This window comes from Pollachius pollachius, assembly GCF_949987615.1.
Source record: "Pollachius pollachius genome assembly, chromosome: 4".
In the NCBI taxonomy this organism is placed as follows: Eukaryota; Metazoa; Chordata; class Actinopteri; order Gadiformes; family Gadidae; genus Pollachius; species Pollachius pollachius.
Window position 1 is genome coordinate 32927503 of NC_136937.1, and position 13037 is coordinate 32940539.

Below are 13037 nucleotides of genomic sequence, written 5' to 3' on the forward strand. Positions count from 1 at the left end.
CGGGGGGCGACGACAATACATTTGTCATCTCTTCTTATTAGATCGTTAAAAAAATAATAATAATAAAACTGTTATACAAAGTTTTAGGCTGCCGATTTGAGAAGTCAATCCCCTGAACATTTAGTAGTAAACGTCTGATACACACACACAAACACGTCTTCAAAAACCCCTTCAGGTGACGTTAGGTTTTTAATTGTCCTTAGTATAGTGAATCAGATTCTAGACCGGTCTTTAGTATTTAATAGTCCTGCATCCTTTAAGGTCTGCAGTGGTGTGCGTGTGTATGTGTGTGGGGGTGTGTGCATGGACAAGCTACGTGCCCAGCGCCCACGTCTCTAACCTTTGGAGGGGATCATTTGATCGGAAGTACAAAACAGTTAGAAGTATATTAAGTCTATTCCCATCCAAGATTCATATTTGTAATAATATTACTGGCTTCGAGTACTGCCGAAACCACTCGCCTGCCATCAGGGATGAATAAAGTACCTGCTAATCAATCGATCGACTAATCGATCGAAATCAATACATTCCAATAATCATTCACTGACAGGTGGGTAAGGCCGAAGATTCCAACAGCTAAGAAATCCTCGATTGTAAACAGAAATCACTCTCTTCCACTCCAATTTCACATTATTCATCCATAAAAACATCCAAACAATAATACAGAAAACTATGGGCGGGGTTTCTGTACTTTATTGGCATCGTTTGCAAGACACGCATTTCAGTTCTGTTCCAGGTTGAACGGCCACAATTAAATCGACCGCTTTCACAGGGAGAGATCCTCATAAGAACTAACTTAACCTATGTAAAGTGGAGCATCGCCGCCCCAATTTGTTATCACAAACAAACGTTAAGTGCACCACTGAATCTCCCAAAGTGCCGATATTAATATCCACTCGATGCACCGGAGTTTAAATCTTTTTTTGTTAAGAAATGATGGTATTGCTGAGCGAGAGATGAAGTTGAACTATGCATAATCTCACACGGTTTTAGAACGTCATAAAACTAAATAAAACAATTATTGGCAATCAATCTGGGATACTGTCAGCTTCGGCAGTGTCACAACAAACACGCACACAAGTACAATAATCTTGAAAATTAAAAGTGCAAAAGGCAAGATACCCACTTATTTGGCTGATCGCTAGTTTGACATCATGCAAAATCCAGTTGAACAAAAAGAACAAACCAAAAACCAAAACAACAAATGCTGAGATAACTTTAGGCGTACCTTTCACATCGACTTTTGTAGATTCAGAAATCATTAGCATCATCAACACGCATCATAAAAGTGCATATATATATTTAGTTATTTACTTACATCTATATAATGCATTGTTATGAGATGGCATATGAATTTCAAGAGTAAAAACACCATGGCAAAGTCATCTGCATAATAGGGATCCATAATCAAGATAAAAGGAGTTTTGTTTGCACAAATGGGTTCTGAAAAATAAATACCAATGATGTCATAGTAAGATTCCCTAATTAGGTTGTAAAAGCGACTACAATGATTGGGAATGACGTGCAGATCTTATGAAATTTATTGCGAGTTATCGTGGGAACTCAGAAGGTTGCGAGTAACATGGAATTGATGAGTTACCGACATGGAATTTTTTCCAGAATTTGCAGCCCATCTTCGAAATCCGATATCCATGAACAGAGCAGTTAGGAACTCTCCGGACTTACCGTTCGCTTCATTTGTTTTAAGACTTGCCTCGTGAAAATGCCGTACGCAGTAAAATATCTCAAAATCAACAATAGAAAGCCCTAAACAAAAAATCTCCACAACTATGGGAACAGATATTTCCCACCACTCTGCACACATCCTCACCACTCCCTCCACCACACATCTAGTGTCATAGTACACATCTTTCTATTGCCTGGGCCCGGGTAAAGACAAATATATAAACGTCAACAAACCAAACCGAACCGAGTCAAACGGTAGCGCGACTTCCAGGCGAGTGAATGATGAGATGCACCCCATGCCAAGAAACACCAGAGGAATTGAATTACCTATCGACCATTTTGTTTCGGTTGGGTGTCGGAATCTTTGGCGAAACCATGGCAACTCATGGTTGTCATGGCTGAATGCAGTCCAGAACTAGAAGTATTGCATGGAGTCGCCATGGTTTCCAGAGATGTCTCCTGGAAGACTACCCCACCCCCACAAACCACCATGGCACCTAGGTGGTCGTCTATTAGTGTATAAAGGTATGTTATCTGCTCAGTGTCAGACAACTGCGAGACCACCACAGTGTCGGACCACCATCACACACCAACGTTCACCAACGTTCACCAACGTTTTATATTTTCCAAAAGAAAAGTCGGGAACAACTGCCGGTGTGCTTTTAGTTGTTGAAAGTTTGTCCAGTGAGCTTAAGCTCTTGAACAGCAATGTAAAACAAAAGACATGGTGAATCATCATGCTCAGATGCAACTCACTAGCATTAATGTGTTTTTCTCAAACCAACACACACGGCTACATTTACAGACCATCGTGTATTTGTCACACACTGAGTTGAGCGACAGACTGCGGTAAAGACCGAATCCTCAAGATGCTTCGGGGGAAGAGGCGCACGGGGTTGCCTGTAGAGGAATGTCTAAGTGTAATTTTCCTTTCAAAGTAGCCCACTGTGCTAACGCAAGTTAGCATTCAGTTAGCCATCTGTAAACCCACAGTGTTCTCCTACATCCGACTCACTGGATACCTCCGTTATCGTTTACCCGGCACTAAATGAGTGAGACGCAGAATTCAATCCGCCCAAAAGAGACCCAAACCTGATAAAAACGTTTGCACCCCAAAAACTCGACTCAAACTCAAACCCCCACCTTGCTCAATGTTGGTTGTTGGTGAAATCTTGAAGATGTCGTACAGATATGTTTAAAAAACAGTGTTGAGCAACATTAAGAATTCATGAGGGTTTGCAGTGCCATGGTTTTTGCTGTCATTAGAAGGTTATCCTGTCAAAGTAACTCACGGACACCAAAAATTACTCACACTGCGATTTTGATAACTGCACCTTGTTTCTGTTAATTACTTTAACTAAAACACACATTTTTGAAAAATAATAATAAACCAAATCGATTTTACGCAACACTGGCATGCATATAATCGTTAAAGTTCACACGTACGACAGTGAAGAAGTCACCACACTACCCCGCGATCGATTCACGTCGCTGATATAGAGAATCCGGTAACGATCGCTGATATGTAAAACTTAACATGGCTACTGCTTATGATGACACGGTTATTAAACTCTAATAAAAAACGCTTTAGATCGGAATTAGGGGACCAAGCAAACGGGAACTCCGGGAAGCTAGCAGGAAATGAGCTCATCAAAAAGGGAATGCTTTCCGGGTACGTTAGAAGCGACGCAATCAAAAGGACGTCGTCGGTCTACGTTTGATTAACTGAAAGCATCGACACGTCCTTCCCTTCTCTCCTCCGACCTTGTCTCCATGTCTGGGTGGAGGTCTTCCGATCGATGAACGGGTGGTGGGGAGGGAAGGTGTGTTTCACAGTCAGGGTGGGGGCGCATTGGCACGGCTACCCTAGAGGAAACACACACAAACACACACACACACACACACACACACACACACACACACACACACACACACACACACACACATTGGATTTGATAGATTGATTAGCTGGTACTTTATTAATCCCTGATGGGAGATGAGTGTGTTTCGGCAGTACACATGGTTAGGGAAAAGCCAGTAGTATTAGTACAATGACTCTTGGATAGGAATGGACTGGATATAACCTTGACGTTTACTTCCAATCGTAAAATTCCCCTCCAAGTGGCAGAGACCTAGGTGCTAGGCAATCACTTTGTCCACACACACACACACACACACACACACACACACACACACACACACACACACACACACACACACACACACACACACACACACACACACACACACCTCTGTGTCAATCGACCCCTGACCCTTGACCCCTCACCTCTAGCAGAGAAAGAAGGAGCGGGTTCTGTGGGAGCCGGCCATGTTCTCCGACATGTTGCGCACCTTCAGGTAGTTCACGAATCCTCTGAAGAACACCATGAGCCCTGCGGAATCAGGAAGTAGACCCCTCCCGTCAGGAAGTAGACCCTCGTCTACCTCACTCTGCACCATAAACATCCTTACTGTAGCGACAGCGATATATTAATGTTTCTCTTTCTACCGACAAATGTACTTATTGTGCGTCGCTTTGGATTAAAGCGTCTGCTAAACGCCCTGAATGTAAAGTGTAAAGATGTAAAGATGGTCTCACATCGCCCTCTACAGGTGAAACGCGTGCCATCGCATGCATTTCCTCTCATTGCCAGTTCATGGTTACCGGGCAACAATCAATCAAAGGTTCTAGCTAAGCCCCGCCTCTCCTTGTAGTAGGGAGTTCAAGGCGTGTTCAAAAGATGATGGTGGAAAGAGGTGTGGGGACGGACGGACGGACGGACGGACGTACCGAAGAGCAGGAAGATCCACCACAGCCAGTACTGGCCGTTGAAGTAGCCGGTGAAATAGTCGGAGAACTGTAGCAGGAACAAAGAGGAACAAGGTATCAATACGAGCACCAATCTCCCAGATGAACCAGCACGGTTACATGAGACCCCATTCATGACCTCCGCTCCAAAGTATAAAGCGCTGGTCTAGAATCTGATTCAGAGTTTATTGTATTACATCTTATTGTACAAGTACACAAGCGTAAAGTTCTAAGGCTTGGTTCCTCAACAGACACATAGCAGCAACAGTACAAGACCACGTAATTAAAGATAAGTAAAAAATACAAATATGTAAAAAATAAATAGCAGCACCAATAGATCACAATAATAAATAATAATAATACAAATTAGAAAAAAAAAAAGTGGTAATAAGTAACAATAAGTAATGAGGTGTAGTAAAGTGTACAGTGTAAGTGTAAAGTGGAAGCGTAAAGTGTTCAAGTGGTGGTGGTACTAGCCAGGGTTGATTCTAGAGCAAAAATGCTATGCAAATTACAGAAGACAATAGCTGTGTTCAAAATCGTTCCCTATTCACTCACTCACTATTCCCTATATAGTGTTCACGATATAGTGCACTATATAGGGAACGAACAAACGAGAATTCGGACACTACGCTGAACATCTCTAAATGTCATTTGCGTCGGTAAATGCGCCGGGTATTTGTGTGACGCAGACAGACGCGCCCACATCATGTAAACAAACCGGGCACTCACGAGGAAAGCTGGAGGTTGTATTGATGTTGAATGTTACATCCTTGATCAAGTATTTTTTTAATTAATTTTGAATGTTACATTTTCTATGTTAAATCCCAAATAAATTGTTGACATTTCTAAACGAAAGCCGGAGACTCCATCATTAAATGTATTAGTTTCCGCGGTTATTCAGCTTCTTCTTCTCCTCCGGAAAAACACGACCGCATTGCATTGTGGTATACGGGAGTAACATGTAGGGAACATCGTATGTACAGCCAAATTTGGGGTATTTTAAGTCCACTATATAGTTCATAATATTAACCACTGAGAATTCGACACCATTACAAAATGGCGAGCACCCTATATAGTGCACTATATCCATGATAGGGAACGATTTCAAACACAGCTAATATGTATTTAAATAGTGTGTTGTTGTGGTGTGTGTGGGGTTGGTCTGGGGGGGGAGGAGATCCCTCCTGAGCAGTGACAGCGTTACCCTGACGATCAGGATCCACTTGATGAGGGACAGGCCAAAGCCACAGATGGCGCCGTAGCGTCCTGCGATGGTATTGGTCAGGCAGAAGGAGAGGCAGAAGCCGATCCAGTTGAACAGGAAGGCCACTGTAGGGGGCGGGACATAGGCGTCGGGTCACGAGAGGCTAAATCCATGGGGGATGCGTTTTGGTTTCACTTTTCAAAGTTAAAGCCCTTTTTGAATCAACAGGCATATAAAGTAAAACCATAATTAAAACATGAATAAAACAATTAATGAATTTATTATTTTTCCGTTGTGTTTTTACTTTTCGTAAATTTTGTTGGTGCTTTATTCTTTTTAATTATGTTTCCCTTTTATTATTATATTATATTATTATCCCTTATATTTTTTATCTTAAAATTTGGTTCGATTGTAACCAAAATGTATGTGGATATTTCTAATCCCGTCAAACTCCTTCCCATGTATCATAATTATATCTTTAAAAGCAATTAAAAAAAGAAATTGAAATATACATGTATGTTTCTACAAATTATAATCATTTTGGGATCTGAATGAATGAATGAATAACAGTGTATCTCTGGGCTCTGCCCCAGAGTGGGGGTGTCATGCTGAGAGTGACCACAGGGGGCGCTCACTGAAGAAGGCCAGCATGAAGATGCCGTCGTTGCCCACACGGAGCTGGTCCGCCTCGCTGAAGTCGTCCCTGGGGGGGAAGTCCTCGTCCTGCTGCAGACGAGACCAGACACAGTGTCAGAGGAAGATTACCCCCCAAGCCCGACCGGTTACCAGTTAGAACCAGTTAGTTCAACAGACACTACCATCCAATGTGTCCAACAGTGGGATCAGATACACTTTACATTTAATACATAGATTTTTTTTTTTTTTTTTTTTTTTTTTCATGTTTTCAGTTTTTTTTTCTTTTAAATACGTTACATTTTAGGGCATTTAGCGGACAATTTTATCCAAAACGACTAACAACCGTCCATTCACAGAGCGACGTCCGACTCAACCACGCCTTGCTCAGGGACACCTCGAGCCACACCGAGCTGGGGATCAAACTTGCAACCTTCCAGGTCTAGAAACCTCTCAGCCAGGAGTCAAACATCCTAACCCTGGCATCCGATTCAAAACAAAACGACTCAACTCTTATCAGTGGAGAGAGAGAGAGAGAGAGAGAGAGAGAGAGAGAGAGAGAGAGAGAGAGAGAGAGAGAGAGAGAGAGAGAGAGAGAGAGAGAGAGAGAGAGAGAGAGAGAGAGAGAGAGAGAGAGAGAGAGAGAGAGAGAGAGAGAGAGAGAGAACGAGAGACAGAGTGTGTGAGTGAGAGCAAGACAGTGCGAGTGCGAGCGAACGGGTGTGTGAATGCGTGCGTGTGCGTCTCACCCGCTGCATCAGAACATCCAGGGGGGGGTTAGCCAAGGCGTCGGCCTTGGCCTTCTCCGCCTCATCGTAGGTGGGCAGGGAGGTGGCCACACTGTAGGGCGGGGGCACCGGGAAGTCCGCCCCGAAGCTGGGCCCTGTCAGCCAGTCAGGATGCGGCACCGGCAGGAAGGGGCGGGACGAGGAGCGACGGACACACCGGGCCGAACCAATGGAGAGAGAAACGTGTCGGATGACGTCAGAGCCAAGCGGGAGCTTTTTAATGGTGCTTTTGGTCATTTCTGAGTTGAGTTGACAAATATTGGTCATGTGACTCAAGTCATTTCCCCAGGCAAATGTGGGTAATAAGAACATGGCGTGTTTAAATTTGACATTACATTTACACGTCGTGTAACGAAAAAAAGAAAAATAAAAGAAATCTTGAAGTAAGCAATGTCGGTTTTTTGCAGAAATGTGTGGGGTTTGTCCGTGGACGGTTGACGCTCGCGTCGGAAGGAGAGGATCACCCTACATTCACACTGCATGCGTCCGTCGACGCATCTCATTGACTTCGCATTGGGGCACTCTCGAAATGCATTATGGGTCCGTCCGTTCTGCCGGCTCCGTGGCCAGCGTCAAACGTTGAGAAGCGTTCGACTTTTCGGGCAGCGTTGGATCCGTCGGCCGACCAGATCGCGTTTTTGCACATATACGCAAAAACACCGTCCAATGAAATCGCCTTTGTAATGCAACCCGGGAAAAAACACACGGATGCGTCAAAAAGCCGACCTCCGTCGACGGACGCATGCAGTGTGGCCGTAGGGTTAGGCATCGGACCCTAAAGTCGAGGCTGACCAACATGGCGGTCTCCGTGGTTCACGATGTCGTTTAAAAAAAAGGAGCCAATTCCGAGGAAACGAAAAAACATGACAATTCAAATTTTAATGGGATTATGTATAAACTAACGAAAACATACTCACGGATGATGTATTACATTTCTGCCATGTCCGTTAATATTTGCAGTTTTTGGTCATGCGGTGTGTGTGTGTGTGTGTGTGTGTGTGTGTGTGTGTGTGTGTGTGTGTGTGTGTGTGTGTGTGTGTGTGTGTGTGTGTGTGTGTGTGTGTGTGTGTGTGTGTGTGTGTAGGGGGGGGGGGGGGGAGTACATCCAGAACAGGGCTCAATAACAAATATACATTGTGTACCGTGGCAACAAGCCTACCAACCAACTAACCTGGCAACCAAACTACCAACCTGCCAACAAGCCTACCAACCTGGTAACCCTCCAGCCTACCAACCTGGCAACAAGCCTACCAACCTGGCAACCCTCCAGCCTACCAACCTGGCAACAAGCCTACCAACCTGGTAACCCTCCAGCCTACCAACCTGGCAACAAGCCTACCAACCTGGTAACCCTCCAGCCTACCAACCTGGCAACAAGCCTACCAACCTGGTAACCCTCCAGCCTACCAACCTGGCAACAAGCCTACCAACCTGGCAACAAGCCTACCAACCTGGCAACCCTCCAGCCTACCAACCTGGCAACAAGCCTACCAACCTGGCAACAAGCCTACCAACCTGGCAACAAGCATACCAACCTGGTAACCCTCCAGCCTACCAACCTGGCAACAAGCCTACCAACCTGGTAACAAGCCTACCAACCTGGCAACAAGCCTACCAACCTGGCAACCCTCCAGCCTACCAACCTGGCAACCCTCCAGCCTACCAACCTGCCAACAAGCCTACCAACCTGGTAACCCTCCAGCCTACCAACCTGGCAACCCTCCAGCCTACCTGCCACGGCCGCGGTGGCCCCCAGGTCCATGGGGGCGTAGGGGGGGGGCGGGGCCTCGGCTTGGGCCCCGGACCCCGAGGCCTCCTCCAGGGGGGGGGGCGGGGGGGGCGGAGCCATGGGGGTGGGCGGGGCCCGGGATGGGCGACGCCTCCGGGACCACCTGGGAGGAGGTGGATGATGATGATGATGATGATGAGGAAGAGGAGGAAGTGGAGGGCTGCTGGTCGGTCGGCGACGCCACAGAGGAGTCCTCCTCGTTGAAGAGCTGGAGGAGGAGGAGAGACAGGAGGAGAGACAGAGGAGGAGGAGAGACAGGAGGAGGAGAGACAGGAGAAGGAGGAGAGAGAGGAGAGAGAGGAGGAGGAGGAGGAGGAGGAGGAGGAGAGACAAGAGGAGGAGGAGAAGGAGGAGAGACAGGAGGAGGTGGAGGAGAGAGAGGAGGAGGAGAGACAGAGGAGGAGACACAGGAGGAGAAGGAGGAGAAAGAGGAGGAGGAGAGACCGGAGGAGGAGGAGAGACAGGAGGAGAAGGAGGAGAGAGAGATGGAGGAGGGAGAGAAGGAGAGACAGAGGAGGAGAGACAGAGGAGGAGGAGGAGAATGTGACAAAGAGAAGGGGAGAGGAGAGCAGACAGGGGAGGAGGAACAGGAGGAGAGGGGGAGAAACAAAGGATGGAAAGAGAGCAGGAGCAGGAGGAGTAAAAGGGGAGGAGAAATGCATAGGAGGAAACGGAGGAGGAGGTGAGACGGTCACCAGGTCAGGTGAGGGCAGCAGGACATGTTGGTTTGACGCCCGGCATCTCGGCCGGCGGCAACACAACTCGGCGGTGAAGTCAAAGGAGCGGGCTTAACACTGCCTAGGGGAGAAGAACTCCTTTAAGGTCGCAAAAGGACCCAGCTCCAGAGAATACACACCCCGATATTTACGTTTACATTCAGGGCGTTTAGCGGACGCTTTAGTCCAAAGTGACTTACAATTCTGACAAAGTACATGTGTCAGAAGAAAGAGAAACAACAACAACAACAATATATATATATATATATACATATATACATACATACATACATACATACATACATACATACATACATATATATATGTGGGTACAGTAAGGATGTTCATAAAACCTATTGCCAAGCACTAACCATCACTACGTTAATCCATTCCCAGCCCGTACACAACAAAGATAGTTAGGATAAGATGCTACACAATGCTAAATACTATTTTTAAGTGCAAGGTTGTACAACAAAAAGTGCGTACATTAAGAAACCCGACCTGTGTGTGTGATTGCCAGAATGGCCACTTCTGAAGGAAATGACAATTTTATTTCCTTATTGGAATTTTTCCAATAGCGTGCCATTTAAGTTACATGACAGAGACAATTAATGTACACACTTATTGTATGTTGTACATCCTGGCTCTTAATGTACGCACTTATTGTATGTTGTACATCCTGGCATTTAAAAACAGTACTTAGCATTGTGTAGCATCTTATCCTAGCTATCTCTGTTGTATACGGGAATGGGTTAACCTAGTGATTGTTAGTGCTTGGCACTTGGTTCTATGAAAATCCTTACTGTACCGACAGCGATATATGGTTGGTTCGCTTTCTTCTGACAAATGTACTTATTTTAAGTCGCTTTGGGTTGAAGCGTCTAGCAAAGTGCCCTGAATGTGAATGTAAATGAGAACAGATTGAAACATAGAAAAAAGGTAAACTACATTCAGTTGTGAAAAAAATAAATTCAGATTCCATAATGTTTTCTGTGATTAATGGAAAGACGTCAACAAGGTGTTGTTCTTGTCATCCACGTAACCCGATGCAAAGTTCAGTGCTTGAGGACAACCTTCAGTGACCTGGTTCTGTTCAGAGCAGACCGTAGCTATTAATTAACCACTGAACCAGTTAGAAAGGCCGGCCAACACGGCTCTAATCTTATCTGTGTTGATGACTCGGAATTCTGACCAACTGGAAAATAATGCTTAATTATGAAAACCAACGAGTTGACTTCTTCCCTCCATCATTAAAGGTGACATATTACATCTAGGTGGACACGCCCACTAGTGATGTCAGAAGAGGCAGATTTTAAAAAGTTCTTGTAACGGAGCAATCACACTCACACATGGCGGTATAATATGTCCCCTTCAAGGATTTAAACTCGGTACAGTTAACCACCTTTACCAAATCTGGCAACTTTGTTTCCAAACGATTGAATATCCCCCTTTACAGGTCAGAGCAAATGAGCCAAAGATAAACGGAAACGTGCCAACTGTCAACTGAAACTCGGGCGCTCTGCCGTTTCATTTGTTTGTGTGTTTAGAAAGTGAAACCCGATAAATCCCAGTACACACTTACAAGTGAATGATTCAAAGCCGAGGGAAGAGTGACTTGGTCTCTCACACACACACACACACACACACACACACACACAGGTATTATATAAGAGCTTAGCGCCACTCAGCCACGGGACTCGCATCTAAATAACATTTTGTTATTTTGACCTGGGGGCCTCTCTCGGTTGCATTATGATCAGGGGAGGACGCCGCTGAACGACGAAGTCACAAAGGAAGAGAGTGTGTGGAAGACGCATCTTGGAGAGGGGACTGACTGCCGTTTTTGTGGCTATATCGGTAGAATATACTACCGTTCAAAAGTTTGGGGTCACATAGAAATGTCATTATTTTTCAAAGAAATGCATTGTTTTTTTCAACGAAGATGACATGAAATCAATCAAATACTTTCTAGACATTGTTGATGTGGTGAATTACTATTCTGGCTATGGGATGGGATATCTACATACGAGACCCATGGCTAGCAACCATCACTCCTGTGTTCTCATGGTACACTGTTTAGTTAACCGTGTTAAAAGACTAATTGATGATTAAAAAACCCTTGTGCAATTATGTTGGCAGAGCAGAAAACTGTTGAATAAAAGTGTGGGTTTTCATGGAAAGCATGAAATTGTCTGGGTGACCCCAAACTTTTGAAAGGTAGTAGAGCTGGATTACTTTCTGCCGCAACACTAGTATTGTCAGGTTGACAACAATATGTAAGCCCTTAAAGTCCGAGCTATGAGGTGTATCTGCCTCTCTGACAGGGTGAGCTCGACTAGCTTTGAGGTCCTTCTCGAGGGTTCGGCCTCCCACTGTTTGGTATTTAAGGGTTTTACTAAGCCCTTAGCTTAGGGTAAGGGCTGAGGTCAATCATGAGGCCTCTGAGAAGGAAACAACGAAACGATGTGCGTTTCCGATTAGCCTATGTGGGTGTGCTGTGTGTTACTTTGTGTATAATCAGTGTGTACATTGTCTGCTAAATTGTGTGCTACGTTGTGTGTACATTGAGTGCTATGTTGTGTGAACTACGTTGTGTACTACGTTGCGTACATTTTGTACTTCTACGCCAGTGCTTGCGTTAATGGTTGTATGGACCACTAAAAGTGACAAATTTATGGAAAGCCTTTTATTCATGAGATGACGATGACAGGTTTTGTCCCCAATCGTTTTCCATACGTTGACTAGAGTCCCACCAAAGCAAGCTGACCAACTGTGATAACATACAATACAAAACATATCATATGTCTGCTTCATTCATTAGGGAAAGGTCATTTTTCATTTTGTCATCAATTTAAATGAAATGCCAAGTAGGCCAACCCAAGGGATGTTCTTTTTGCATAACTGACTTGTCTGGGCGTAAATGCCTTTACTAAGAGGCAAAGAAAATAACTAACCCTAACCCTATTACATGTAAGTTAAAGCGTGATTGGTAATTATCATTTCCCCCACCTAATTCTCTTTAACAGTGGCAGTGATTTTATCTCTATAGGAAAAACAAAAATATGTAGTTTCAAAATGCCCAAATATAAATCAAACGGTGAGTCTGGCTGTCGTGGAATAATATCATAATATCCCTAAATGTTTTTGTTATGGAGACAATTCATTCATCTTGGTTGGCATGTTGAGTTCATGACCCGCGGGTGAAGCCATTTGCAGGTGACTCCCAGTTTTACAACTTTGTGGAAAACATGAAAAAGATGGACAGAACCACCGTTCTTTGACATATTTGTCGCCACTACAGAACACCTTACATAGACTACCAGTTACCTTGAGGAGGGGAGGAAACGTAGATGATAGAAAGTCCATCTATAAGACTATGTATTAGTTTAAGAACCAAACTTCCTCAATT

The 13037-nt window shown here is 44.7% G+C and overlaps 1 protein-coding gene across 1 annotated transcript in view; it reads right to left on the reverse strand.

Moving 5' to 3' along the window:
- Positions 1-678: 678 nt before the first annotated feature.
- ndfip2 (Nedd4 family interacting protein 2) overlaps positions 679-13037 on the reverse strand; it is a 12997-nt gene continuing 638 nt past the window's right edge. Inside the window, 8 exon segments of the mRNA XM_079734979.1 lie at positions 679-3547; positions 3974-4079; positions 4478-4544; positions 5703-5827; positions 6338-6425; positions 7085-7218; positions 8855-8918; positions 8920-9120. Coding sequence (XP_079591105.1) covers positions 3976-4079; positions 4478-4544; positions 5703-5827; positions 6338-6425; positions 7085-7218; positions 8855-8918; positions 8920-9120 — 783 coding nt within the window. The 3' untranslated portion in view covers positions 679-3547; positions 3974-3975.